The sequence below is a fragment of the Mchenga conophoros genome, linkage group LG3 (genome assembly GCF_057382185.1).
Source record: "Mchenga conophoros isolate Kocher_MC1m ecotype Shallow Benthic linkage group LG3, M_conophoros_male_GT1.1, whole genome shotgun sequence".
In the NCBI taxonomy this organism is placed as follows: Eukaryota; Metazoa; Chordata; class Actinopteri; order Cichliformes; family Cichlidae; genus Mchenga; species Mchenga conophoros.
Genome location: NC_140528.1, coordinates 13,941,127 through 13,968,729, shown reverse-complemented (window position 1 = coordinate 13,968,729; position 27,603 = coordinate 13,941,127). Strand labels below are relative to the sequence as shown.

The 27,603-nt window shown below is 39.1% G+C and overlaps 4 protein-coding genes across 4 annotated transcripts; 3 read left to right on the top strand and 1 right to left on the bottom strand.

Moving 5' to 3' along the window:
* Window positions 1–2,830: 2,830 nt before the first annotated feature.
* On the top strand, window positions 2,831–15,929 carry LOC146577351 (uncharacterized). The gene is made up of 5 exons (XM_085267655.1): window positions 2,831–7,363; window positions 9,641–9,746; window positions 12,532–13,380; window positions 13,706–14,115; window positions 15,923–15,929. The coding sequence occupies exons 2-5, from the start codon at window positions 9,729–9,731 to the stop codon at window positions 15,927–15,929; spliced, it is 1,284 nt and encodes a 427-aa protein (XP_085123781.1). The 5' UTR covers window positions 2,831–7,363; window positions 9,641–9,728.
* LOC146577350 (uncharacterized) lies at window positions 14,070–17,622 on the top strand. Its single transcript, XM_085253438.1, has one exon. It carries the CDS (start codon window positions 16,236–16,238, stop codon window positions 17,061–17,063), a length of 828 nt encoding a protein of 275 aa, XP_085109564.1. The 5' UTR covers window positions 14,070–16,235; the 3' UTR covers window positions 17,064–17,622.
* Window positions 17,623–17,942: 320 nt separating this feature from the next.
* LOC146577349 (uncharacterized) lies at window positions 17,943–20,613 on the bottom strand. The gene is made up of 7 exons (XM_085253452.1): window positions 20,508–20,613; window positions 19,876–20,232; window positions 19,568–19,787; window positions 19,022–19,245; window positions 18,699–18,846; window positions 18,484–18,593; window positions 17,943–18,251 (listed from the first exon to the last, which is right to left on the bottom strand). The coding sequence occupies exons 2-7, from the start codon at window positions 20,143–20,145 to the stop codon at window positions 17,943–17,945; spliced, it is 1,281 nt and encodes a 426-aa protein (XP_085109578.1). The 5' UTR covers window positions 20,146–20,232; window positions 20,508–20,613.
* An 831-nt stretch (window positions 20,614–21,444) lies between these two features.
* On the top strand, window positions 21,445–27,069 carry LOC146577348 (uncharacterized). Its single transcript, XM_085253423.1, has 4 exons — window positions 21,445–22,164; window positions 23,056–23,428; window positions 23,521–23,601; window positions 24,153–27,069. Exons 1-4 carry the CDS (start codon window positions 21,926–21,928, stop codon window positions 25,059–25,061), a joined length of 1,602 nt encoding a protein of 533 aa, XP_085109549.1. The 5' UTR covers window positions 21,445–21,925; the 3' UTR covers window positions 25,062–27,069.
* Window positions 27,070–27,603: the final 534 nt, after the last annotated feature.

The window sequence follows — 27,603 nt, the reverse complement described above, 5'->3', positions numbered from 1 at the left end:
TTGCCCACACTAAAACAGCAGCCTCAGTCCTCCTCTGCTCCTTTCCTTCTCTCCCACTTTTCAGTCCAATGGCAGTCAGCTTTTTCAGCTTTGTCCCGTGTCTCTCTCTTTGTCCCACTGTCTCTTTTATTGCCATCTCACTCCAAACATGGCAAATGTCAAACTCAGACAGTCTTCTCAAAAGTCCTTCACACACAATGAGGTTCCAGCTGGCTGGAAACGCATCTCCATCCATCCAATCTAGATGGTGGTTCTTCTTTTTCTGATGCCGTTTGCCCACAGCGCTGCTGGACCTCTCTGCTCAGAACTCTGGTATTGTCTCTTGGACTCCTGTCCACTGTTGATGTTCTGTTTCAAATATTTTTATTGAGAGCAAGTATCATGATTGTAGTTTTTACAAATTGACATAACATAGCTTATGCTCCTTTTTTTCTCTAAACTAACAAGGCAAATAATTAAACAACACCAACAAAAAAAAAAAAAAAAAAAAACCCGCAGTCACCCATAAGGGGTCCCAATACCCCGGCTGTCGGCAAAAGGGAAGAGAAACAAGTAAACAAAGTTTTATATTTTCCCAAGGTATATAAGTAAAGGGTGCCAGATTAATTCAAAATCTTTTACATTGTCATTCATACTATATCTTATTTTTTCAAGGTGAAGAGTGTTTATAAGTTCAGTAAGCCACATTTTTAATACAGGAGTCTCATTGCCTTTCCAAAGCTGCAGGATCAATTTCTTTGCAATAATCAAAGCATATGCCATAAACCTTTTTTGAGAGTGTTGTAAATTTTGTGTTTCGTTGGAAATCCCAAAGATGATTACTGTCGGATTTGGTTCAATCTTACTTTTAAAAATATTAGACATATAAGTAAAAATATCATACCAAAAACCCTGAAGCCTTGGACATAGTGCAAAACAATGTAACAGATTTCCATAGTGTATCTTGCATTTTTCACAGAGGGGGGAACACTCTGGATACATTTTGTGAAGTTTTTTCCTTGAATAGTGTAGTCTGTGTATAATTTTGTACTGAATTAAACAGTGACGGGAATTAATAAAAGGCGTATTTATGTTGTGTAAGGCCTCCTGCCAGAAATCTTCTGATAGGAGAGTCCCAAAATCTTTTTCCCACTCCTCTTTGATTGAAGTAGTTGAAGGTATACTCATCTCCTGTATTGAATTATAAAATAATGAAATTCTCTGTTCAAACCCCCTTCCATCACTAAGACATCTGTCCAAAGGATCGGACGATATGTTTTCAAATTGTGGCAGGTATGTACGGATATAGTCTCTTAGTTGAAGATATCTAAAAAAATGACTGTGAGGCAATCCAAATCTATCTTTTAAATGTTGGAATGACATAAAAGTATCATTTAGGTATAAATCTTTTAATTTACAAATTCCCAATTCCTGCCATATATTGAAAGCTCCGTCTACACATGATGGAAGGAAAGAGGGGTTAGCTGTAATGGATGTACACATTGATAGTTTTTTCAATTTGAAGTGCTTAATTATTTGTCTCCAAATTTGTACGGTATTATAAATCACTGGATTCGAATTGTAATATGAGTTTGTCAAAAGAATAGGAGAGAGTAGTATTCCACCAACACAGTAAGGAAGGCAATCCTCCCGCTCCATCTGTAAGCCGTTAGGGAGTATTGCTGTGTCATCCAATAGAAGGGAAATTATTCTTAAATTTGATGCCCAGTAGTAGTACATAAAGTTAGGTAGTGTAAGTCCACCAAGGGATCTATGTTTGCATAGGTGGTCTTTTTTTATTCTATGTGTTTTATAATTCCATATAAATGGCATAATGATGGCGTCCATCTTTTTAAAAAAAGATTTGGGCAAGAAAATTGGGATGTTTTGAACCAGATACAAATACTGCGGGAGGAATACCATTCTTATTGAATTCACTCTCCCTATTAAAGAAATAGGAAGTGTCCTCCAGTACTGAATGTTATTTTTAAGTTTCTCCAGTAAGGGAAGAAAATTCTCTTTCATTAGGGAGCTGTGTTTTTTTGGTATTGTAATGCCCAAGTAAGTGATTTTTTCATAGGTTATTTTAAATGGGAAAGATGTAAGCCATTGTTTATTCTCTAATTTAATGGGCAATATTTCGCTTTTTCCCCAGTTAATCTTGTAGCCTGCGAAAGTACTGAATTTATCAATCACGGAGAGAATTGCTGGGAGGGATATTGATGGTTTTGTTATGTATAATAATATGTCGTCAGCATAGAGCGATATAGAATTAGAAGTGTATGTTGTATCATAACCGTGTATATCCATATGGGTTCGAATTGTCTGTGCTAAGGGTTCCAAAGCCAGGGCAAATAATAATAATGGACTAAGAGCGCATCCTTGTCTTGTACCTCTGCTGAGTTTAAACTGAGTTGATAATGTCTGATTTGTAAGAATTCTGGCTGTGGGATTATTATAAAGTAGTTTTATCCAAGAGATGAAATCTTGTCCCAGTTGAAATTTTTCTAGGACTGCAAAGAGGTAGGACCACTCCACATGATCGAATGCCTTTTCGGCATCCAAGCTAAGTATAAGTAGGTCCTGTTGTACCTTGGGGGAATAGATTATATTAAATAGACGTCGAAGATTATTAAAAGAACTCCTGTTTGGAATGAAACCTGTTTGGTCTGAATGCACCAATTTATCTATTACTGTATTAAGTCTACTCGCTAGTATTTTAGCCAGAATTTTTTGATCAGAATTTAATAGAGAAATAGGTCTATATGATCCCACTTCCTCCAATGCTTTGCCTTTTTTTGGAAGTACTATAATAGTTGCTTCATTCAATGTTGGCGGTAGGGTGCTCATTTTGTATGCATGGTTATATAATTTAAATAGATATGGACTTAATTTGATCTTAAAGTATTTATAAAACTCATTCCCTAACCCATCAGGGCCTGGACTCTTGTTGTTTTTTAGTAATCCGATAGATTTTGTAATTTCTTCAATTGTGATCTTAGCGTTCAAAATATTGGCATTTGTCTGGTCTAACACAGGAAGATCACATTTATCTAAAAATTCCTGCATTTCATTAGGCCCTGCAGTGGGATGAGAAGTATAGAGGGATTCATAAAACTGTCTAAAGTTATCGTTAATATCTTTGTGTGATGTGACCAGATTTCCGTTACTTGTTCTGATTTTATGAATCGCTCTATCATTTTCTAGTTTCTTTAGTTGTCTGGCTAGCAACTTATGGGCATGTTGATGTTCATGCTCGTGCTTCTGAAACTGCACTCGGTGTCTTCAGGGAGAGATTCGTTTCCTTGGAGCTTGCTTGTTCGGGATGAGGACGGGAAGCTGCAAAACAATTCAGCCAAAAAATTCTGGCTGGGTGTTTTCTATTTTTTCTAATGATTTCAACCTATAATTTTCTTCCGACTGCTGCCCGTGGAGAATTGATCCAGGTCCGTTCCCCACCTGTAAACGACAGACTGAGAGACTTTCATTATTATCCTCACTGCTTAATCAACACACATCTCTCTCTCTGTTTTTGTGAACTGTCCTTTCTTAAAAGCAGAAAATAAGATTGTAGTTGTTCTTGGTTGATCAACACAAAACCTTTTTCCTATAATTATTTTTCATCTACAATGTAAATTTTGTCTCAAATTCACTCTTTTTTGTTTGTATTATTATTATTATTTTTATTTTTTTTTAAATAGCTGGTGACCTGCAGAATCACCGCTCTCACAATCAAAGGCAATTACTTTTACACAGCGCACAAAAACACTGTGACGTCAAACACATTCACACTCACTTTTTCATCTGCGTAAATAAATCACATAGCTGATATGTACCATGGTGATCCATAAATATGATCACCAGTTTATTAAACTATTTTTCAACCCAACAAAACAAATAAACAAAAACATAATGCTGATGTTATGAACACTCTACACACAAGTCAAGATGCAGGAAAACTGCTCACGGAAACGCTGCACACTCCAGTTATCACAGTTCTGTTTGTGTGAATTATCTGCTTTCATTATTAATACCAGTTTATAGGTTGTTATCCTTTTTATTATTAGTTTGAATGCATTAAAATTAAGTTGTAATTTAGCCTTTTGTTTATTTTACTTTACTCCTCTTGCATTTATATCTATTCAGTCGGGTCTGTTTCCAACCCTTTTTTAAACTACTTCAAACTACTATGATCTCTAATTTTCACTAGGTGAGGGATTATTATGTTCTTCCTAGTCTGAACTGCTCTCTTCACCCGAGCTGCTATCCTATTCTGAGTTACTGTCTTCTTTGTTTCTTACAGTCACGTACAAAATGTCCCTCTTTTCCACACCTCCAGCATGTAGTGTTAAAGTCACTGTTTGGTGTGTGTGTGTAGCCTCTACCGCTTGCTCTTCCACTATGCATTCCTCTCTCTTTCTTTTGGATTAGTCGTGCTCCGGCTTGCTGTTTTTCTAGACATTTCTCATCAGGTGTTAATTTTACTTGTTTATCCCCCATTTTCAAAGATTTTGCTGGGCCGTCACTGGCACGCTTGACTTCAGGGTGGTTTACTGATACGGCCTTCGACTTCACCCTAACGGTGAAGCGGTATCAGTTTTATGAGATGAAACTCAACCGTTCTCCTTTGTCACCAGAACGTGAGCCTCAGCAAAGAAAACAAAAATGGAAGTAATTCAGCAGCGTATTGTGCTGTAAAATCAACTTACTTCCAGACACATACACAAACATAGACATTTGCACGCTAATTTGTCACGAGATAATTTCAGCTACCTCTAAAACTGGTCGAAACACAGTTCCTTTTGGCGAACTTAGACCTAATTTGTCACGAGATAATTTCAGCTACCTCTAAAACTGGTCAAAACACAGTTCCTTCTGGCGAACTTAAACCTATTTTATCACATTTCTTTAAACCTTTGCGGCCGTTTTATATACTCAACGTGTTTTCATTTGTTAAACGTATTTTTAATTTGTCACGAGATAATTTCAGCTACCTCTAAAACTGGTCAAATTCGGCTCCTTCCGGCGAACCCAACCTAATTTATCACGTTACTTAAACGTATTTTTAATTTGTCACGTTACTTTAAATCTTTGCAGCCGTCTTTAAATACCAAATAGTGTTTCTCACCCCTGATGTCCCACTGACGGTTCGGATCATCAGACTGAATCCCAGCGCCGTGGACCTGGTCACCGGCCCAGACTCGAATTCACGCTCTGGGACTCTCTCCTCGTCTAAGAGGGCTGTGCACAGACTTCGGTGCCGGCCCCCCACGGCGTCAGGAATCAGTGCTGGATCCTGGAACAGAGTCACAGATAACAGTTCTGATATATTCTGCTCTGGCTACGAAGGACCAAGTAAATGTTAGGGAAAATGTTCTAAAACACTTCTTCAGTAAAGACTCAGAGAAGAGAAACACACAGAACTTCTTGCTAGCAAGGGCAGCCTCTACTCTAAGAGACTCCAGTGAGAGAACTGCCCCGGTCTTTATTTATACTCCATTGAGTGCGTGTGTGTGTGTGTGTGTGTGTGTGTTGATCAAAGAGTCATATAACATGAAAGCACAAAAGGTACATCCTTGGTCATAAAGAGGGTAGTCTCCCCCACCCTAGATGGCACGGTGAGGAAGTCCAGCAGTTAAAGCACTTAGACTAAAACAGACATAGCTACGTTAAAACAATAAAACAAGGTACGACCTCTCCCACGCTCCCAGGATGTGGGGGTGAACCAAGCCTGCTAAAAATCACACATCCTGTCACTACCAAATAACTACAAACAGCATCCTACCATAAGCAAACTTATATCACTAAAAGATTATACTGACTACTAAATACAATTTTCCATTGACAACTGCTAAACTTGCACCACTGTTTCAGGGACCATTGTGTGTATCTCAGAGACTCAGTGATGTTAATTACAGGCTCACTTGGGTGGACTCCGGTGTGGATGCAGGTGTTTATCATGTTGTGAACATGCAACCGTTCCATACCTGGGACTCTCGTGTGTATCTCAGAGACTCAGTGATGTTAATTACAGGCTCACTTGGGTGGACTCCGGTGTGGATGCAGGTGTTTATCATGTTGTGAACATGCAACCGTTCCATACCTGGGACTCTCTCACTTCCAAAGAACATTCTGTTTCATTGCCTGCTGAGAGAGAGACCGCAGAGGGTCTGAACTCTGACTCTCAGGCCCACCCTGGCCCCCCTGCCGACACTGACATTGACTCTGAGCCATTCCCCTTTGATTTACCGGACATTGACTCTTCTTCTGGTGTGGGCGCTGTTCCAGAGAGTGTTTCACCCAGATCTGTCCAGCACCCAGCTGCTGGTGGACATTACAATCTCAGGCCCAGACGTTGCCCCAGAGTTACGTCTGGCTGGAGCAACAAAAGATGGACTAATGATTTTCACACAACCAGGCTTGATCTGAAGTGAAATGTTTTGGTTAAACCTGTTTGATGCTGTCTTGTTGCATTGCTACTTTGAGTCATGATATGTAGATGTTTCTGTTTGCTCTACTTAATCCAGTTTTATGGCTCTTTCGTGCGTTAAGGTTCATTCTTGGCATTTACTTAGAAAAAAAAAAAAAGAACAAAAGACAAAAGTGAAAAAAACGAAGGAAACTGATTTTCCACTGTACATATTCGTCTTATTTTCACCAATTTCATTTTTAAATGGTCTTTTGCCCTGTGTGTGTGCACCAATCTTAGCTGTAACCTCTATGTATAGGGTACTGTTAGGTGTGGTGTGTGCTTTTTCAGCTGTGTACGGCTGAGGACAGCCTTTTTCTCACCAGGGGGGGACTATGTAACAGTTGCTATTGTAATGCAGTGTATCACCACATGGCGGCGCCTCCTGTCTCACGACTGGTGTCACCCCCTTTTTGTTCTTCTTCGCACTCCTCCTGTAATGGATGCTCCCGTGTGTACGCAGACTAGTGTGCTCTTTAGTAATGTGTGGTAGAGGTAGCACTTTTATTTTTGATATTGTAAATAAATGAGTACTTTTTGGAAAGTCAGAAGCTGTTGCTCATTCGCTATCCACCTGCACACCTCCGCGGCTGGCTTCATCTCCACTGCACGTTACAATATGTTGATTTTTTTCGCCTACTCATATCATAATTTTTTTACTCCTGGTTCTGTATGTTCATGTTCTGTTCTTTTGTAAACTTCATCTGTTTGTATGTTGTATACTCATTGTGTTTCAATAAAGTTCGATTTAAAAAGAGGTACGTTCTAAACGAAGCTTCAGACGTCACTGATCACGTGACTCTGGCCAAACGAATCAAGCCTCGACACGGTGCTTCTGAAGCAGCGCGTCGATCTTTCTGACACATGTCAGCTTCAAGCGGACCATCACTACGTCTCACATCTAAAGGTGTCAAGGTAACTTTGAACTGAGTTCAGTCAATCTGGAGTTTTTCCAAGTTTTCTGTTGCTCTCTGTGAGAGAAGAGCGTTAAAGGCGGGGCTCTCCAGAGTCCAGCAAAACAGGAAACCACAGCTGGGTGTGTGTGTAAGTGTGCAAACCAATAGAATGCATCGTGGTGGGGGGGGCATCACGGGCATTGGCAAGAAAAAAATAAAATAATCGGTCGTACCCATGCTTCCCCGACGTCATGCCAGCGCATATTGGGAAATTCGTAGGCACCGATCGGTTTTCTATCAGCCATTTGCTGGGAGTAAGGGCGCCCTCCGTTTGCGAGGTGCGCCTGCTGCTGGCGGCACAGGGAGGAGAGGGCGGGGCGGCAGGGAGTCTCTGGCTGGCTGGAGCGGCATCTAATAACCAACTCACAAAACAAAATAAAAACAACACAACAAACAGATATTATGATACAGACTTATAATCTGCACCCATGTTTTTTCTAAATTCTATAAAGTGAGCGCGAGAGCCCTCGGTGCGCCTGCGCGCTGCTGAAGTCAAAGTAAACTTTATTGTCATCTCCGCTACAGACAGTCCAGCATATAGAGAGACGAGACGACGAGGCTGCAGTTACAGCGGTGCAAGTAAACAAACAATAAATATAAGAACAGTAAGAAAATAAATCTACACTTTAGGACTCGGGGTAAAGGATCAATAACAATTTACATTTATAATTTACAGTTTAAAGATTTAAAGTCTCACACAACCCGTCAAAAGGGGCGGGGCCGGCTGCTTCCAAGTAGAGCGCATTTCATTTATAATGATGTAAATCCAAGCCCATCATGGATTCACGATCTGAATCCTGGGTTGTGTGAAATCCCAGAAATCAACCTTAGACAAAGTGAATCTGTGAACTAAGGTGTAGGTCTGTTAGGTTAATTGTGCTGATCCTCGGGTTGGGGGATTTGTGTTTGTACTGGAGCGCAAAATTCAAACCAATGGAAGATGGACAACAAAAGTTCAAAGCCATCAGGTGCTCAGGTTAGAGAAAAGATGCAGGTAAGCAGACGTGTGATTGGATAATGGCAGCTCATCCTGAACCAATCAGACTAAACTCCAAACAATACATTATGTTACAGATTTTAATATTAATTAGTCATTGTTACTTGTTGATTTGTCCTTTTCTCATTGTGTGACGAATTATGACGACTGTTTGGTAGCTGTTATTGTCTCTCTCTCTCTCTTCATGTGTGTTTCTCTGGTGAAACAATAGTTTTGTGTTAATGTTAGGGCTGCACGATTTTGTATAAAATGAGAATCACGATTTTTTGGCTTAGAATTGAGATCATGATTCTCTCATAACAATAAATAAACATAAAACAACAAATGTCTCACGTTTTGTTGTTGCAGCAAAATGTTGTCCTGCTTGAAATTCCGTCTCCACCGTTGCTCGACGCTGCGTGTACAGAGCAGGTAGTGCAACAATAGAAAAATAGTTGCGGGACGGCACTGTGTAGCGTTTGTCTAGGGTGTTGATCGTTTTCCTAAATCCCTCGTTTTGCACAGTGTTGATGGAGCCATATCTTTGGTCAGGTGATAAGTGATAGCCTCCGTAATGTCTTTGTGCCTGCGGGAGTTCGACGTGTATAGGGAAGCGCTGTATAAGGTTCCCGTTATTAATGTTTGGGTGGTTGACCGGGACGGATTTTCTCCTGTCACTTTCTCGTCATCCCTGACGTGCTCTCCGTTGTTTTTTCCCTGCTAATTTTAGCATCACACGGCACAGCTTCTGTATCACGTGGTATAAGGCTCCGCCCTTGGCATTTGTTGAGCAGGAAGAGTGGGCGCTTGTTTTCATGCAGAGTACGTCCCGAGTCAAAATGTGAAGTTTTACAAATCACCACTTCTTTAGTGAATATCATTTCAGTCTCAGACAATCTCGTTTCTCTTACAGAGGTTGAATGCACCTTCTGCGGATGGCGGTACCACACAGTGTGCGTGGACTTCCCCTGCACAGAAGGCAACTACAAATGCTGTGAATGCTAAATAAAGAGAAACAAATGATCCCTGTTGTCTTTGCTTGATGATTGGTTTGAGTCTTGACAATCCACATTGCTGGCGTTGCATCTTTCAATGCCAGCAATGGCAGGTATCAGTGCTCAAAGCTTTTGTGTTTGTTTCCAACAAGTTGCCCACCTCGGGAAACAAAAATGTGTTCTTTTACTTGTCAGATGAACATATGAGACACTTTGACTCTTCAGTGCAGTGTGGAGCCTAACAAAGATCTGTTTTGTGTCCCAGCTGATCAGCAGGAGGAGGAGAGTCTGACGGAGCAGCAGAGGAACATTTTCAGCTACTTGGACTCAGCTCAGCCACTACAGAGGAAACAATGAGCTCAACACAGAAGGTGACAGACAGAGCAGGACCATATGACCAAAGATATTTATCACCATATACATTTGAACATTTGCCATAACGATGTAGCTGACGATAGAATTGACACCAGACAAAATACTTTACAGCTGCACAACTTTATTAAAAACCCATCAATGTATTTTCACTGAAACAAGCAGCTGTTGTTTATGTGCATTAAAGTTATATAAAAATGTAACAGTGCAAATGCAAATTCCTCGCTGACAGTTTAACCAAAAGGCGTTTCCAGTGGAAACTGGCCGACACATCCTGAGCATAACCATGTATAATATCCACTAAACTTCAGAAGAGGTTATACAGTCGTGGCCAAAAGCTTTGAGAATTGCATAAATATTGGAACCTGGAGAAGTTGCTGCTTAAGTTTTTATAATAGCATTTTGCCTGCACTCCAGAATGTTATGAGGAGTGATCAGATGAACTGCATCGTCCTTCTTTGCCATGAAAATGAACTTAATCCCCAAAAAGCCTTACCACTGCATTTCATTGCTGTCATCAAAGGACCTGCTGAGACCATTTCAGTGATCGTCTTCTTAACTCAGGTGAGAATGTTGGCGAGCACGAGGCTGGAGATCATCATGGCTGTATCCCGATTCAGGTTCTGCAGCTTTAAAGTCCTCAAGGGCCGCGTACTCAAAGACCGCTAAGGCCGAAGTGCGAGGCTCGTAGGCTCGTGAAATGGGACGTCTAGCCTCCGTCGCGCTGCCCAGGTTGCCTAGCAACCATGATACTAACAGCTGGAAACGTTTCATACAGCTTTGTTTGACAGAAATGAAGGAGAACATATTTAGTTCATTTGTTTCTACATGAGCTCTGTGTGATTTGATGAGTATCTGAGGCTGAGACCACAGGACTGTGAAACATGATTGTTGGGCTTCATTTCTGTGCTGCTGGCTCTTCCTCCTCCACTTCCTCACACACTGCTGAATTTGTTCTGGTGGATCATCAGGGCTGCAAAGCCTCACAGATGATGTGCAGCAGTGGCTCCCTCAGTCTGTCCTCACTCTGGACACTTGCAGTCGTCACACATGGAAATCAAATGCGTGATAAGCTGCAGGATTCAAACACAAGTGTAACTTATAAACACATGTTCATACTTTTATTCCACAATCAGAGAGAAAGAAACAGAGAGAGAGTGCAGGACAGACAGACAGGTGACAGTCTCAGGTGTACACACTGCTACACAACAGCACCAGAGAAGCAGGATTTAGTGTTTGTGTTATTACGAGTGTAAACAAGAAGAGTTCCAGATGGTGCAGTGGACACATGTGTTACTGCTGTGATTAAAGCATCTTTCTTTCAGCTTAACGAGTGAACCATCAGCTCGTTCAAACACACATTAAAGTGCGTTTGGCTCGACACCACCGAACAGAGGCAGCAATATAACACAGCTAACATTAACAGTGCAGTGAATCCTGCTTGTGCCATGATGTTCAGGACTGCAAACCGAGCAGCATCACTGACTTTCAGCTTGTTGTGTTTGTGGATATATGACTGACTTTAATTATCCACAAAATCATCACATTCTCTGTCAGATGAAGGTCGACTATTGAACGGCGTATATTTTAAAGGCTTTAAAACCAAGTTAACGCTGAAAGTACAAACATCACTAATGTCACATAACTCTGCCGACAAGGCATAGCTATGGCTATGAAATGCTCTTTGTGTATCACTTCTTCATTATGAAAGATGTCATTAATGCACTAGTAATGTCTCATCTGGAGTATTGTTCAATCATTTGGTCAGCAGCTAATAAGACAGATCTTAACAGACTTCAGTTAGTCCAGAATAAGGCGTCCAGATTAGTGTGAAGATGTTCATACTATACTAATATTGATAAAATGCATAATAACCTTTCTTGGCTTCCTGTACAGGCTAAAATATTCTATGGCTTACTTGTAGTTCTAAATAAAGCAATTCTGTTAAACACACCACATTTATTCTGCTCAGCTGCAGTATCCAGATGAAATACATCATCATATTACACAGTTTTCAACAAGCTGCAATTTAGTAAATGCTCGAGTTAAAAGTAACGTTTTGTAAAACTGTTACATTTAGAGCAACTTTTAAGTGGAATAAGTTGCCTTAAAAAATTAGAGAATTATTCAAAACTTCAATGAACACTTAAAAGCCGATTTACAGAGCTTTTAGTTGTTGTAAATATTGTAAGACATGATTTGTTTTTGAAATTTGTGTAATGTGCCTCAATGTTATTGATATTATTATTATTATTATTGATTGCTTATATTTGAACAATTGTGAAACCTCACTGTGGATGTAAGAGTGAAATTATGTGGATATCTTGAATCCACTTTATTGTGTAATATTTTATGTGAGTATTTGACGGAAGACGAGCAACATCTGTTGTGGAAGCTAACGGGGTCCCTTTAGAATAAATAAACATAGGATTTATTATCACTGAATAATTCTGTATAAATCTATACAAATTATAGAAATATGTAATAGGAACCAACAAAATAATCTAAATTATAAAAGTGTGTGTGTGTGTGTGTGTGTGTGTGTGCGTGCAATCAGGAGGGATGGGCATGATTTTAGTGTTTGAACAGTCATGAATTATCTTTAACAGCAGGTTGGATGTAATGTGTTAGAACTACCAGCAGGTGGGGATAAGAGACCTTTAAGGTGTTTGGTGCCACGCTCCACCTTCAGGTTTAAAACTAGTGTTAATGGAGGTTGAAGGTTGAGTTTGTTCCACGACTGCATTTCACTCACTGCCTCTGTTTGTATCTCTGTCACTGCAGGACCAACATGGAGCCAGAAGTCAGCGCTCTCAGGAGGCCGACAAACCTCACAGAAGAAAGGGAGAGAAAAAACACACCTGTGACGAGTGTGGGAAGGGTTTTACTGTGAGGGCTAAACTAAAACAGCATCAGGTCATCCACACTGGAGAGAAACCGTTCAGCTGTGACTTGTGTGGAAAGTCTTTTTCCTTCAAGCGTTCCCTAAAACAACACCAACTCATCCACAGTGGAGTTAAAGCATACAGCTGTGATCAGTGTGGCAGAGCTTTTACTCAAAGTAGCCACTTACAGAGGCATCTAGTTACCCACTCTGGAATTAAGGCATACAGCTGTGACGAGTGTGGGAAGGGTTTTACTGTGAGGGCTAAACTAAAACAGCATCAGGTCATCCACACTGGAGAGAGACCGTTCAGCTGTGACTTGTGTGGAAATTCTTTTTCCAGGAAGGGTTCCCTAAAAAAACACCAACTCATCCACAGTGGAGTTAAAGCGTACAGATGTGATCAGTGTGGCAGAGCTTTTACTCACAGTAGCCACTTACAGAAGCATCTAGTTACCCACTCTGGAATTAAGGCATACAGCTGTGACATCTGTGGGAAAACTTTCAGCTGGAGAGGGAGCCGAAATACACACCTACGCATTCACACCAGACATGATGTGTACTGCTGTGAACAGTGTGGCAAATACTTTACAACAGACGCACAGTTACAACGACACATGTTTACCCACACTGAGGAGAGACCTTATCAATGTGACCTGTGTGAGAAGACTTTTAAATCTCCACGTCACCTGAGACAACACCAACAGATCCACACCAGAAAGAGACTCTACAAGTGCAGCTACTGTGAGGTATGTATTTATATTGTTATCTTGTCATTTTAGCCTGACTGTTTGGAACAACTCTGCTCATTAAACTGTGTTAGCATGTTAGCAATTCTACTGCATGGAAAAGCAGCTCCTAGTGATTATTCAGATTTTCCTTTCAGTTATGATTTTAGTATTACTGTAGTATTATGGTGGTAGTATTGTAGTTATTGCAGCCCAGTAAACTGAGTGTGTTAACTGAAACAGTCAAATGTAGTTGGGCGTCTGCAGAGATGCTCTTTATTTCAGGCGACGTTCAGGATACAAATGTTGAAGGACTGACTTACACTGTCTTTGTGTCTTTGTTTAGAAGCAGAGCGACACAGATGGATCCAGTTCTCAACCCTGTCATCACTGTGGTGGTGGGAAAGACTTTCATTGTGACCTCTGTGGAAAAACTTTCAGTTGGCAAAAGACCCTAAAAGTACATCAACGTAGACACACTGGAGACAAACTGAAATACTGCAAAGAATGTGGGAGAAGCTTCACCACATCAAGTGAGTTAAAACAACATGAACTGATTCACAGTGGGGTTAAAAAGCACCTCTGTGATCAGTGTGGGTCATCCTTCACCACTGAAGGTCAGCTTAAATCACACAAAGGAGTCCACACAGGAGAGAAACCACACAAGTGCAGACACTGTGAGAGAAGCTTCTCACATTCACATAGTCGTAACAGGCATGAACGTGCACACATGGAAGGAAACTACAGCTGTGACCAGTGTGACAAGAGCTTCAGGAATCTCAGTTCATACTCTGCACACAAACGATCCCACGTTACTAATAAACTGTTTCACTGTTACCAATGTGCCCAAACATTCACCTCATTGTCTGCTCTGTGCAAACATCAGCGCGATCACTCAGGGCTGAAATCACTCCCATCACTGGATCACAGTGAATCTGAAGACACAGAAAGATCCTCTGGTTTCCTCTGGTCAGACTCAAAAAGCTTGAGATCAGGCTCCACAGAGTTCAGATAGAATCATTTAAACTTGTGTTGAACTGAACTGGTTGCTGGGCTGAACTTCTACATAATACAGATCTACATGGGGATCTTCTTTTCTGTTGTTTTACTGAGTCAGTTTTGTCCTTTTTTCTCTGTCCTGGTTTTGCTCGTCTGTAAATGATTGAAACTCAGTCAAATAGTTCATTGTTCTCCAGCAAAACGTTTTGGAAACTCATGTTTAACCTTTAAAACTCTGACATGTTTTAGCACACAAGGCTTCATCGGGGAGTTCACTCATGATTGGACCATGAGAACAAAGGTTTTTAGTTCTTTCAAAGAGAGTCTTGGAGATGTTTGATGTTTCTGTTTTTCTGAAACCACCTGAAAGAAAAACTATTTTTCTTGCTTTATGTAGTGTGGAAGTTTTTAATGTTTCTTCATCTGTGATGTTCTTGAATGTGTTCACGTGAAGATGGTACAAATAAACTGTCCTTTCAGCTTTAGCTCCTAATTTATTCATTATATATGGATGTAGCACAGCAGCCGTCTCTTGATTAACACATGGAGGGCTCGGGATCTGATGGTGTCGTCTCCCTAATTTGCCCACTCAGTAAATCTCACTCATGGCCAAGAAATTGAAATGAACCTTGTTTCCCTGCTGGATAGTGATCCACTGTAACTCTGCTCCTCCTTCCTGTTTAGGATTTCTGTGGCTGAAGTAAAATTCCCTCCATCCATCACTTATCCCAGCTAACCCAAAGTGAAATAAAGTTTTGCTCGTCTTAAAAAAGCATTACAATAATGGGCATTACCAATGCAAACTGAATGATACAGAAGATGAAAGAAGAGACTTTGATCAGTTAATAAAGCTCATGATCTGGATTCATTGTGGCTGCTACACAGATACTTCTGGGTCACTTCTCTCAGTTAGGAACCTTCCTCACCAAACTGACTGTTGGACCACACCCCTGGTTTCATGAGAAATTGTTTCAGCCATGATTTCTCTTCCTGTATTTCAGAGTAAAGACTGAAGTGACAAATGGAAGCATGTTTAAAAAACACAATGTGAGAGAGACGTTGAGGTCCTTAGAAGTTACCCTGGGTTTTTCTGTCACCCTGCTAGATGTTACACACCTTGTTATTGGACTGATTTCTACTGCTGGACTACTCCTGCGGAGAGTAACAATACTCTTACTAATGAGCTCCCTTTCACACCTTTGGGGATATTTATTTTTGTGTTTGCAGCGCTGTGAGCCAGAACAGCGAGAGAAAAATCTGCAACAGCGACGAGCTGAATGCTTATGTGAATTGCAGCAGCTGCACATGTGCTACGCTGAATTAGAGGATATCTTTGCTCTGGATTTCTATTTCTACTTTTTCATTTCTATATGATTCTTCTTGCATCTAAACAAAGATGATTCAATTTGCTAAATGTTGATGGCTCTTCGTGCTCAGGTGTAAATGAGACGTAATATTTGCTCTTGGTTTGGTTCTCCTGTACAGAACCTTGCAGTACAACAGAAACCTAAAAACATTATTTGTAGTTGTTATTCTTAGTTGTTCTGCTGCCTAAATACCACAGGGTCTAAATTGGTGAGCGTGTTTGCCACTATATTTGCCCTGGATGTAGATGCAGAAACTCTTGCTCTGTATTTGAGAGAGAATCTTAGAAGAGATGTGACCTGTCAAAAAATTGCTAGTAAACGTAGCAGGTTCAGCTCTTTCAAGGTTACTGCTGAATGTAATGATGTGGGTGAAATGTACAATCCTGAACTCTGGCCTGAAGGGGCTCTGGTCCGGCGTTTTTATGAACCTCGTAAGCTCGGTACGGCGGTGCCAAGCTCAGTGGATCCAGCAGGGGAGATAACTGCGCCTTCTGGTACCAACGTATCAACATGAAGATGTCTATTAGGATATTATCTTACAACTGTCATGGTCTACGTTTGGGACAGAGTGCAGGGGACAAAGCTCGACGGATTGTTGTGGACAGTCTGCTTGCAGAATGTGACATTTTATGCTTGCAGGAGACATGGTTGTCCAAACAGGACCTGGGAAAACTTAACTGTCTAAATGCAAGTTTTTTGGGAGTGGGGGAATCAACAACTGATCTCAGCACAGCTATAGTCAGAGGCAGAATACCTGGAGGGGTTGCTGTGCTTTGGGACAAAAAAATAGACCCTGTGATAAAGCCCATTAGACTGGATGTAGACTGGTGTATTGGTATACAATATACACAGAACAATAGTAGTTTTATCATTCTTAATATTTATACTCCCTATGAATCTTGTCAAAATGAGCAAGAATACCTCAGTAGGCTGGCTTTTATTAATGCATTTATTCAAGACAACGATACTTACAGCATATATGTTTTGGGTGATTTTAATGCTGATCTCACAGACAGCAGTTCTCAGTTTGCTGACCACTTAACTCACTTCTGTCAAGTTAATAATCTTATCTTGTCTACCAAAGTGTTGCTGCCTGCAGACAGCTATACATACATAAGTGAAGCCTGGCATAGTACATCATGGCTGGACCACTGTATCTGTACAGCTGATGGACATGCAGCTTTAGCAAACATGACTATCAGGTATGCGGTAACTGTGTCAGATCATATACCTTTTGGTTTTACTGTGAATGTGGAACAAATGCCAGCATCAACTGGAAACAATATTGCTACCACACTGCAAAAACAGCTATACTTGAAACAAGCCAAATATTCTTAAATCTGACAAAATTTTCTTGTTTTGAGCAAAAAATCTGCCAATGGGGTAAGCAAAAGTTGCTTGACTAGAATTCTTAAAACTAGCAAATTAATCTAACTGCCATATGCCTTTTAACTAGACAAAATTGTCTAAAATGTATGCTTATTTGAAGAAAATGTGACTTATTATAAGTAAAAGACACTTTGATATTTAGAAAATCTGTACCTAAAATGAGCATTATGCTTTCTTGAACAAGCTGTTTTCAAGAATTATTTGCTTACTTTAAGATTCTTAAGATTCCTTAATTTAGATTTTTCACATAAAAAAAACACCTTACTATAGGACAAATTTTCTTAAAACTGAATTGTTTCTTTCTTGATTGAGCTAACTATAAGAATTATGTTTCGAGTCTGAGAACAATAATCAGCAAAAATTCCTGAGAATAAGACACCATCTCTTCAAAAGCTACTAAAAATAAGGGAATTCATCTTAAATTAAGACAGCAAAAGCACTCTTAGTTTTTGCGCTTTTATTGACACAGCAATGGGTCAGTACTCACTGAGGTCTGTTCCAGGAGAATCATGTCTAAAATTATACATTTCAGCAGGGTACTGTGTAACATGGCCAATATAAGAAGTGCATATTCCAGATACTCTTAACATGAATAATAACAGTATAACACACTCAAGGCTGGTATCAAAAATACATTTTGCTGAAGCTTAAAACAATCACTATTTCAAATCCTATATTACATAACATTTTAGAAGAACAAGTTTAACGACCACACAAACAAACATGTGTTTTACATTTGAACAACTTTTCTAGAGAAAAAAAAAACAACCTCACTGACCAACACTGAGTCTGATAAACAAGGCAGATGGAGTCTGTCATCTGAGAGACTCACTCAATGAATGACTTCCACTCACCAAGCGCCTTCTTGTAAGAGGGGGTTGAATCTCGGTCATGGATGGAGTCTTTGAGTATTTCAGTTTGCAAGACAGACAGCAGTGTGGAAATGCACTTTGGATATGTGAGGTGGAGGGCATAGTAATATGCCATCAGATAGAGCAGTCCCTCATTAAGATCCTTCCGGTCAAAAGTGCTCACCGGTGTGGTTCCAACAGCTATCATGCAGTTGCCTTCAGAGACAAGCAGAACTGGGCAAGCCAGGGGTCGCTGACGCAGGTAGCCTTCAGGGTCTTCTGAAGTCTACATGACAGAAAAAAAGAGGATTAGAACAAGACCGTGAGAAAGACAATTTTTGAGTTGCATTACAGTTTAAAATAGATCAACTTTTTTTGTAGTTTTTATTAACATCAACATGTTATGGGGATCTGAACTTTAAGAATATTTGACTGACTCCACAGTAAAATATATAAAATGAAAACATGAGTAACTGCAAAATTCAACAATATATACACATAGAATATTGCAGCCTTACCTTTAGGACATGGAAAAAAGCCTCACTACAGATGCCCAGCTTCTTAGGTGGTACTGTGCTGGAAGGGAAAAGCATGGGAAGGGCTCTGAACACAGTTGCTGCATGTTCCACTGGTTTGAAAAAAGAAAAATAAGACAGGGCAACACCATTAAGCATTGAAAATAATTTAATCTGCAAAGCATAAATGTAGACAAATCAAGATACTGTAGCATTACCTCCATCCAAAGTTTTTGGCGGCTTCATAACTTTCTTCATGACACCATAAAACTGCACCTTCGAGTAGAAGATTTCCCATCTATCCTTCATCTCAGAAATGTATTTCAAGTTGGATGGTTGAATAATTCTCCGCAGCTCATCAAGGACCTGAAAAATACAGACAGAAACCCAACTGAGATAGATCTGTCTAGCTCTGTATCTGGTCTTGACAATAAGTGATAACAATTTAAACATGAGGGCCAGTATTTAAGAAATTTGAAAATCATATCAAAATGTCCCCAAAGGAATAACAGGATGGCTAAAAGAAATAAGTACTGCTTACATGATCCAGTTCTCTGAAACAAGGATATGCCTCTAGTATCTTCACTGCTCTGTCCTGCTCCTTTATAGCATCAGAGTTAATGAATTGTCTTCTAGACTCAAACTCCAGGTTCAGCAGTTGGGTAACAGCAGCTTTGTTCTGTTTTTTGGTCTTGTATATTTCTTGAAGTGTCTTGTAGTGTTTTGCCTGGGTTTTTTGGCTGTCAAAGAAGTCAGCTGAACCAGCTAAATACACAGAGCAGAGGTGTGTAAATCATTTATTGCCACAGTAAGGCTTTATATATCTGTTATTGGTGCAAAACAATAAAACAAAAATACCAAAATATATCTGTAAATTAGATCAACAAATTAACTAAACACCTAACTTAAAATTGTTCATTCATCCTGTCAAGTTGTCACTATTAAATGGAACACAAAGATTCCAAGATAAACAGTGAAGTAGTTGTGTTCCATTGTTAGCAGAATTTTTAACAAAAAAACAAAAAGTTTCGTCCAAACCACATTTACACTCAGGGTGTAATAAGAGGGTGCATTATATTATACTTACATTCTTCATCACTGCCATCCTGGTGGTGCACTGGGGTGCCCATCGATCTAACTGGTGATTTATCTAGAATAATAGTTGATGCACTGGACTCCCCACTGCTGTCATTTTTTGCAACGCTTTCATTCCCATCCTTTCTTGGCTTCTTCACAGGAGGTTTTTTGCCCTTTCTTGGACTTTTGACATTGGAGAGTCTCTTCATTAGCTTTTTAGCAACATGCTCCTAATAGGTACAAACGATAAAAATTAAAAGATGATAAGATACATCACTCATGATTAACACAGAGTGGTATTGAGCAAATGCTACTTACCCACTCACCACACGTTTCTTTAAGCATTGGGTAGTACTCCATTAATCGCTTTGCCATGGCATCAACCTCATGTTTGCTGGGGTATCTGGAGTCCTCAGCTGCTCTTGCTATTGAAATCATGTTTGTCATGGTGTTTCTTACGAGTCGACAAAAGAGTTCCTTTGACAAAGGTTCAGCACACTCTGTCCCCAGCCGCTTCTTTTCAAAGTAGGAATGTCGAGCTTGCTCAAGTTCACTGTCTGTGAAGACTATGTACTCTGGGTTGGACATAGTCACAAACTTAGAAGTGCTGGGTTCCTCTCTGGAGAAGTCACCATCTCCAGTAGTTGTTAGCGTTTTTTCAGCAGCAGTCTTGTTCTAAAATACAGTGTACATGGGGCTAATTTCACATAAAATTGCATAAGAACTTTAGGTCTCTACACATGAAAGAAAGTACAACAAAATATCAGTAAAGTGTCAAACAATAAAAAATATGTATATTTAATAAATGTGTAGGCCACTTGATTTAAATCAAAACTAAAGAAGATTCTACTGTCTATCTGTTAAGCGAGTATTGGTGGAATTACTTGAAACTGCATAAAACAAGCTGGTGTGTTCTCAGTTTTGTCACACAGCGATAGGACAGAACTTACTTCTTCACATTTGTGCACTGCAAGCCATAGAGCCCGACGCCTGAGGAAATGTTCAGGACCAGGAAACAGATCTTTGATGTCATCTCGTGAAAGTGATGAGAGCAGGTCTTCTCCAACTTTTGCTTCTGCAATAGGAGTTTCCAATTATCACTACATTGCACTATCCTCATGTGCAAGCCAGCTGACAGCTTTGCTTGGGTAACAAACAGGATACACAAGAAACATACCGGTAATTTAATATTTACCATTTAAAAACAATTCTCTATTCCATTATATTCCCTCCTGACTGCTCCACAGGTTCTAAATTACCTTCCTCCTATTGACTGGAAAAAGCATTATAGTTGTGATTCGCTTGCACCTTTCGTCCACACGTAAATGGCGTTTTCGGTCACTGAAAAAGGAGATTTCTAAAAACGCTTGCCAGGGTGGATATTTTTGAAAACTCCTTTTTTGCATTTAGGTGTGGACGAGAAAAACGGAGAAAACGCAGCGTCAAAGGTGTGGGCCTTTTTTGACGACACACTGTGCGCCGCGTTATTGTTTCGGTGAAATGAATTTCTACAATACTGTTAATTGTACTCTCTGCAGTGTTTAAATGCTTACATATACACACACAGTTACTGTCCCTCCACACATAGGACTGGGTTCTGCTTTTATGCCCTATCTTTCTTTACTATTTCCCACCGAGGCTTCTAGACTTCTGATTGGCCAACATTCAGGTTAGGAACACGGTTAGGAATATATCGCCACCTGTTGCTTTGGCATGTTCCTAGCAGCGTTTTCCTTAATTTCTGCGTTTACGTGTGGACGGGATTATTTTTTAAAATGAAAACGGAAAATCTCCGTTTTCAGAAATACCCATGTACATAGTGTAATAGCACTAGCATATTTAAATATGCTAATGCTACTAAGCTAACCGCACAAGCTAAGCTAACAACCGGTATAGCCTGCCATGCTAGCGACTTAACATGCAACATAGCAGAACACAAAACATAGAAAAAACAAAACAGTCACATACCTTTCAAGGTGGCAATTGTTATTTCGTCCAGTTTCTCCATAGCATGCCTTAATTTCTTCACACTGTACCACTGTATCCCAGACCCAAAAATATTACTAATCCTGCAATCCAAATTTGAGGTGCGAAGCTAGAGGCGCGAAGCTGGACTGTACCAACTCAGGAGTATGGGGTTGTGTACAGAAATGGTTTAGTTCGCTCTTTTATATCTATAAAATTCTATATATTTAAAGATATGACTATTTAGTTAGATTATATTAAGTAAATACTGACATGTCGGTACTATTACTTAGTACAGCTGTTATAAGGCCCCGAATTAGGATAGCCATTCCTACCCCTTAATGGAATAATCCTGGTCATCTTGGCTTTATGGGAAAAACGGTTCACGGACCAGTGAAACAAAATGATTTGGCGCTGTGTTATCTGCTTCGTATTTGTGGGTCTGACCCTCAAATCCTTACTGAGTCATATTAATTCTGCACATAGCCATAGTCCAGATTTCCGTGTAGTTTGTGGCATAGATGGATGTGTCAAAGAATATCGTGTTTACAATTCATTTTGGTATCACATTCGTCGAACACACTCCGACCACCTTGGCAATGGACGATGCAGCGGATCGACTAGGACACAAAAATCTGTAAGGTGAGACTGACTATATACTTTGATATCTTTGTAAATAATCATATAAAGTATTCATGTTAGATTCCTACTTGTTTTTACAGCTTAACAGTAGATATGTTAATGCTAATTCCTTATGATCCACATCAATGCTATTTCTAAACAATTTTTCTGAGTGTTTAATTTCTCCTAATAGAGAAAACACCATTTTTTTAAAACTTTTGTTTTAAATAAACCAATGGGCATGGTCCAGAGTCTCCTTGGTTGTTTGTGTTTATTAATATTCATTGTTTCAGTTAGTTTCCTGGTTATTTGTTAATTATTTCCAGTGTTTAGGTGTTCTCCGTGCCTCCCTTGTCTTGAGTCAAGTGTCCCTGGTTTGATGTTCATGTTTATTCCTGTTTTACTTTGATAGTCCCTGCCCTGCATCAGTGTATTTTGTTGCCCTTCCCCCTGGTCTCTTCTCATCTGATTAGTGTCAGCTGTGTTTCGTACCTGTCTGCCAATTCCTCGTTTCCTTTTGTGTATGTATATTTAGTGTGTTCTTCCCTCTGTTCTTTGTCGGATCGTCTGCATTTTCTCCTCTGTGTCATCTGTGTTCCCTCCCTCGGGTTTTCATGTCTCATGATCCTTGCTCCAGGTTGTAAGGTTTTTGCAACATTTTCAATGTTTCCTGTGTTCTTTAGTTTAGCTTTCCAGGTTTAGGTTTTTGAGGATTCTTACAGCTTTTAAACTACAGTTAAGCTGCCAAGTATCAATCAGCAATAAATTAGTAAAATTTTATTAAACTCAGTCTGAAAACATACATATTTTGGAGTAAATTATCAAATGCGAATAGAATTATTTAGAAATTATCAGTGTAGCTTGTAATTAATATCTTTAACTAGTCAATTAATCAATTAATCTCAATTGCAGTTCTAGGAGGGAACCCTCATCAGCGGAGAACAGAAGTCTGAGTAACATGTGGGCCTACAGGACTGATCCAGTGGTCGAAAACCAGCCAACAAGCCAGCCAACAATGGATGCGGCTGTAGACACCAGATTGAACTCAGGAGAAGATGCAGTGATTGATCAAAACACAATACAGCATGATCCAGACAGTGTGTGCCCCGAACATTTTGGTACTTTTGACAGTAATAAGACATTGTACTCTGGCTTCGATGATGGTGCCCATATCTCGCAAAGGCCCCTTGTTCCATCCCAGACCAACAATGATACCTCGACTCCAAACATTTCAGCAGCTTGTCCAAGCGTGTTTGCAGATGGAGTAGCATCATCCCAATCTATGGTGAGTCTATCACTACTGAACAATAACAACTTCTTTTGATAAAACATTTTACCAGTTTATTACACTCCTATATTTATTTCTCTTTTCTGAAGGATGACTCCTGCCACGATGTTCTTATCAGACAAGCAACAGCTCTTGTATTGACTGCAAGAGAGAAACATCGTCTTTCACAGGTTTGTGCTCATACAAAATTAGAATGATTATTTTAACATGTGGCTCTATTTTTTTTTCATCATTTATTATTAACAATTTTCCCTAAACTGTAACTGCCTTTAATTCATTCTGATTATCCTAATAGTAACTATGCAAAACCGAGCATCACTTGTATGTGCCTCCAACTTTCCAGTTTACCCAAGGCAGTCATAGTCTCCAGCCATCCATCCATTCACCTCCGCCTATCCTTTTCAGGGTTGCTCCCATCACAAGCCTTCCTCCGCCACCTAACTCTTAGTCTCAGTTTAAAAAGGAAAATTGTAATCTTAATTAAACTAAAAATTTGAGTTTTGCAAGAAATCCGAGAAGGAATTAAAAAAAAAATTTTTCCTTCAGTTTCAGTGAGGAAAAAAATCTATAAGAAACAGTCAAATAATTCTATGCAGTTTTTTGGTTGCAGAGCTACGTACGTTATTAGTCCTTACATTATAAGTTGTCTATTCGCTAAAAATAAATCTCTTTTAATAGCAAACAACTAAGATGTCGTTTGTTCTTTTTGTCTGTTTTACAGAGTGGTGTGAATGATGTCGTTGCAGCATTACAACAGTATCAGGCATCGTTGGTCAATAATCTGAGAAGTCAGGTACAAAAGGTTTTCCAGCAGCATCATGGAAGTGGACTTGAAAAAGATGTTTTGGCAGTCTTTGACCAGATTGAGGATCCATTTTCCTCTGTTTCAACAACATACAGGCAGGATGATGTGATAAAGAGAAATTTCAATTTTGTGGAGTCCGAGGAGGTTTGTGTTGGGTATACTGCTGTCATAGTAAAAAAAGGGAAAAAAAGATTCCTCACTACTGTGCCCAAATGTTTTCATTATGTTCCGCTTGTCAGAAGTTTGGAGCAGTTATTGTCCCATCCAAGAGTTTTGGCATTGATAGATGAGCAGAAAAATTACAGAAATGAGTATTTATATGATATCATAGATGGAGAACTCATGAAGTCTCACCGTTTATTTTCTGCACACCCCTCTGCCTTACAGATTATCCTTTACTCAGATGAAATTGAAATTTGTAACCCACTTGGGTCTCATGCCTCCAAAAATAAGTTGGTAATGTTCTATTATACTTTGGGAAACATTAATCCTAAATATCGATCAAAACTAGCTGCCATTCGTCTACTTGCCATTGCAAAAAAGAGTGCGCTTTCTGAATGTGGTGTAGATGGAATCTTGCAAAGGCTGCATGAGGACTTAGTGAAGCTATATAATGGAGTTAAAATTCAAACTGGAAATGGTGAACGTGAAATATTTGGAGCATTAGTTTCATTATGTGGAGACACTTTGGCGCAGCATGAGCTTTGCGGGTTTAAAGAGGGTGTTGGGTTTGCCCATAGTAAATGCAGGCAGTGTGAATGTTCATTTGAGGACATGCAAATTTATTTTGATGAGGATAACTTTGAGGAACGGACATTTGAATGACATGTCCGGCAATGTAGCGAAATTGAGAAGGCCAACACAGAGTATCTAAGAAGCAGCTTAAAAACAACATATGGAATAAACAGAAGAAGCAAACTTATTAATTTCCCAGCATTCAACTTGATCCAACAAACACCCCAAGACATGATGCATGTAATTTTTGAAGGGATTGCTCCATTAGAAATAAAGTGTGTGTTGAAACACTTAGTTCTTATGCTTATGGGAGAGCTAGACTTAGATCTCTTCAATGCTGCAATGACTGGTTTCCCATACTCTCCAGTTGATATTAGAGATAAACCAAGTGTTATTACCTACAGTACATTAGCTTCCAGTGACAATAAGTTGAAGCAGTCCTCGGGGCAAATGATTGTTCTTCTGAAAATTTTGCCATTTCTGATTGAATCAGCCAAAGGTACTGAACACTACGCATTCATTCTTGAACTCATTGAGATAGTTCAGATTTTACTTGCTCCTGTCATCAGTCTGCAGACTATTAACAAGTTGAAAATCCTCATTGAACAGCACTTGAAGCACATGAAAGCCCTTTTCCCAGATAACAACATCACACCAAAACAACATTATTTGATTCATACACCAAGCCAAATTAAACGTTTGGGACCAATGGTCCGTCATATGTGCATGAGATTTGAATCGAAACATTGCTTTTTCAAACAATGGGTGTCAAAAATAAATTTTAAAAATGTTTGCAAATCTTTAATATTTTTATTGCACTTTTGGGGAATTTGCATTTTTCATGGATTTTTTAATGTGCTCCTGCAAAAAAAATAATGGCAGGTCAAAATTCATTTTGGTGCCAATCTTTTGTCCATCTGAAGGCCTAATTATAATAACAATCAAATATTACTTCAAATGGTTTTTTTTGAAAATATTTAGTTTTTTTGTTTTTTGGGGCTAAAAAAACAGGGTGCTCATGTAATGAAACTGGTATTTAAAGGGTTAAAACAACGAAAATATAATTAAAACTTTATATAAATATTTCAGGGAGAAATAGTTTTAAAAGACTGACCAATTTAAAGTGAAAAAAAATATGAATATATAAAGTTTTTATAGCACTTTTTGGGGAATGGACATTTATTGTCGTTAAGCACAAAGGTGGATGCATTTTTAAGACGCCTCCAGGTTTAATAAAGCATAATCAAATGTATGAATGTTGTCAGAATGTGGATAGTTTTGATCACCCCATTTTTTCCAATGAATGCACATTAGGACCAACCTCAGAAGTAAGCATAATGTCATACTTAAAAGAAAAAATGAGGGCCTTCCTTGGAAATGATGAAGTAAACCATGCAGTGACTGTTAAATGGCTTAATCTAAATGGTAACAAATACATAAGGGATAGGTCATTAATTGTTTGTGCTGTTGGTTCTAGTGGTTTACCTATATTTGGGCTTGTGAAAAATATCTATGTGATCAATTCATCATTGTACTGTTTTGAATTCCAGCAGCACAATACCATTTGTTATGACAGAGATTACATGTCATATAAGATAGAGATTCCAAACATGGCACAAGCAACGGAGCTGATATCCGCTGATAATCTTATAGATTTCACTCCATATTACAGTTTCACACACAAAGATATGACATATGCAGTCATGAAATATTACCTGTGTGATGTAATTGGACTACACATGAGTTCAACAGATGTTTTATAAAAGGTACACTGCTTTACATGCATGAACTGTATTATCAGGTTATTGTTTTGGACAGTTTTGTTGTTGAGTTTTCTATCAAATCTGACAGTTGAATGCGATTGTAGCATTGCCACAGTGAAGATATGTGTACTGATACTTGTCTGATGCTGATCTATTAATCTGTTTGACCTGGCCTAAAGTGAATGAGTTATGCCGTTTCTGTTTTTCAAATGGGCCTGTATTTCATGTTTATCATGTGCTTTTCCAGCTTTTGTGCATGTTTTGTCAAACTTGACAGCAGTTTTATTACACTTTAGTGTCAATAAATACATTTCTTAAACTGAGCAGCTGTTTAAGTGGCCTTACTCTTGAAATGAGAAAAATAATCTTGTTTTTATTAGGGAATTTCAACCATACCTTGTAACTGGTAAATAAAGCTCAAGATGAGCTGAAATATCCTTTTAAGGAAAAGTTAGACATATTTTCCTAGAATAAGATTTATTTTCTTGTGCAAAACTTGCTTGTTAAGAATATATTTTCTTTTTAGACAAAAAATAAGAAAAAATGTCCATAAAGAAGGGTTTTTTTACTTTCTTGAAAATCGTTTTTTGCAGTGCAGTGTAAAATTAGACTGGTCAGCTTGTAGTGAAGATGATTTCTTAGCTTATCATAGTAATACCGATATACATCTGAACAACATTTCTTTGCCCAAAGAAGCTATTTTGTGCAAGGATGTCAACTGTAAGAATGCTGTGCATAAACATTTACTCTGCTCCATGTATGATGATATAGTGACTGCTCTGCATGAAAGTGGTACACTGCTTGATAAACAATATAAGCATAAGAAACCTAACATCAGACCTGGCTGGAAAGAACATGTATCCATGTAC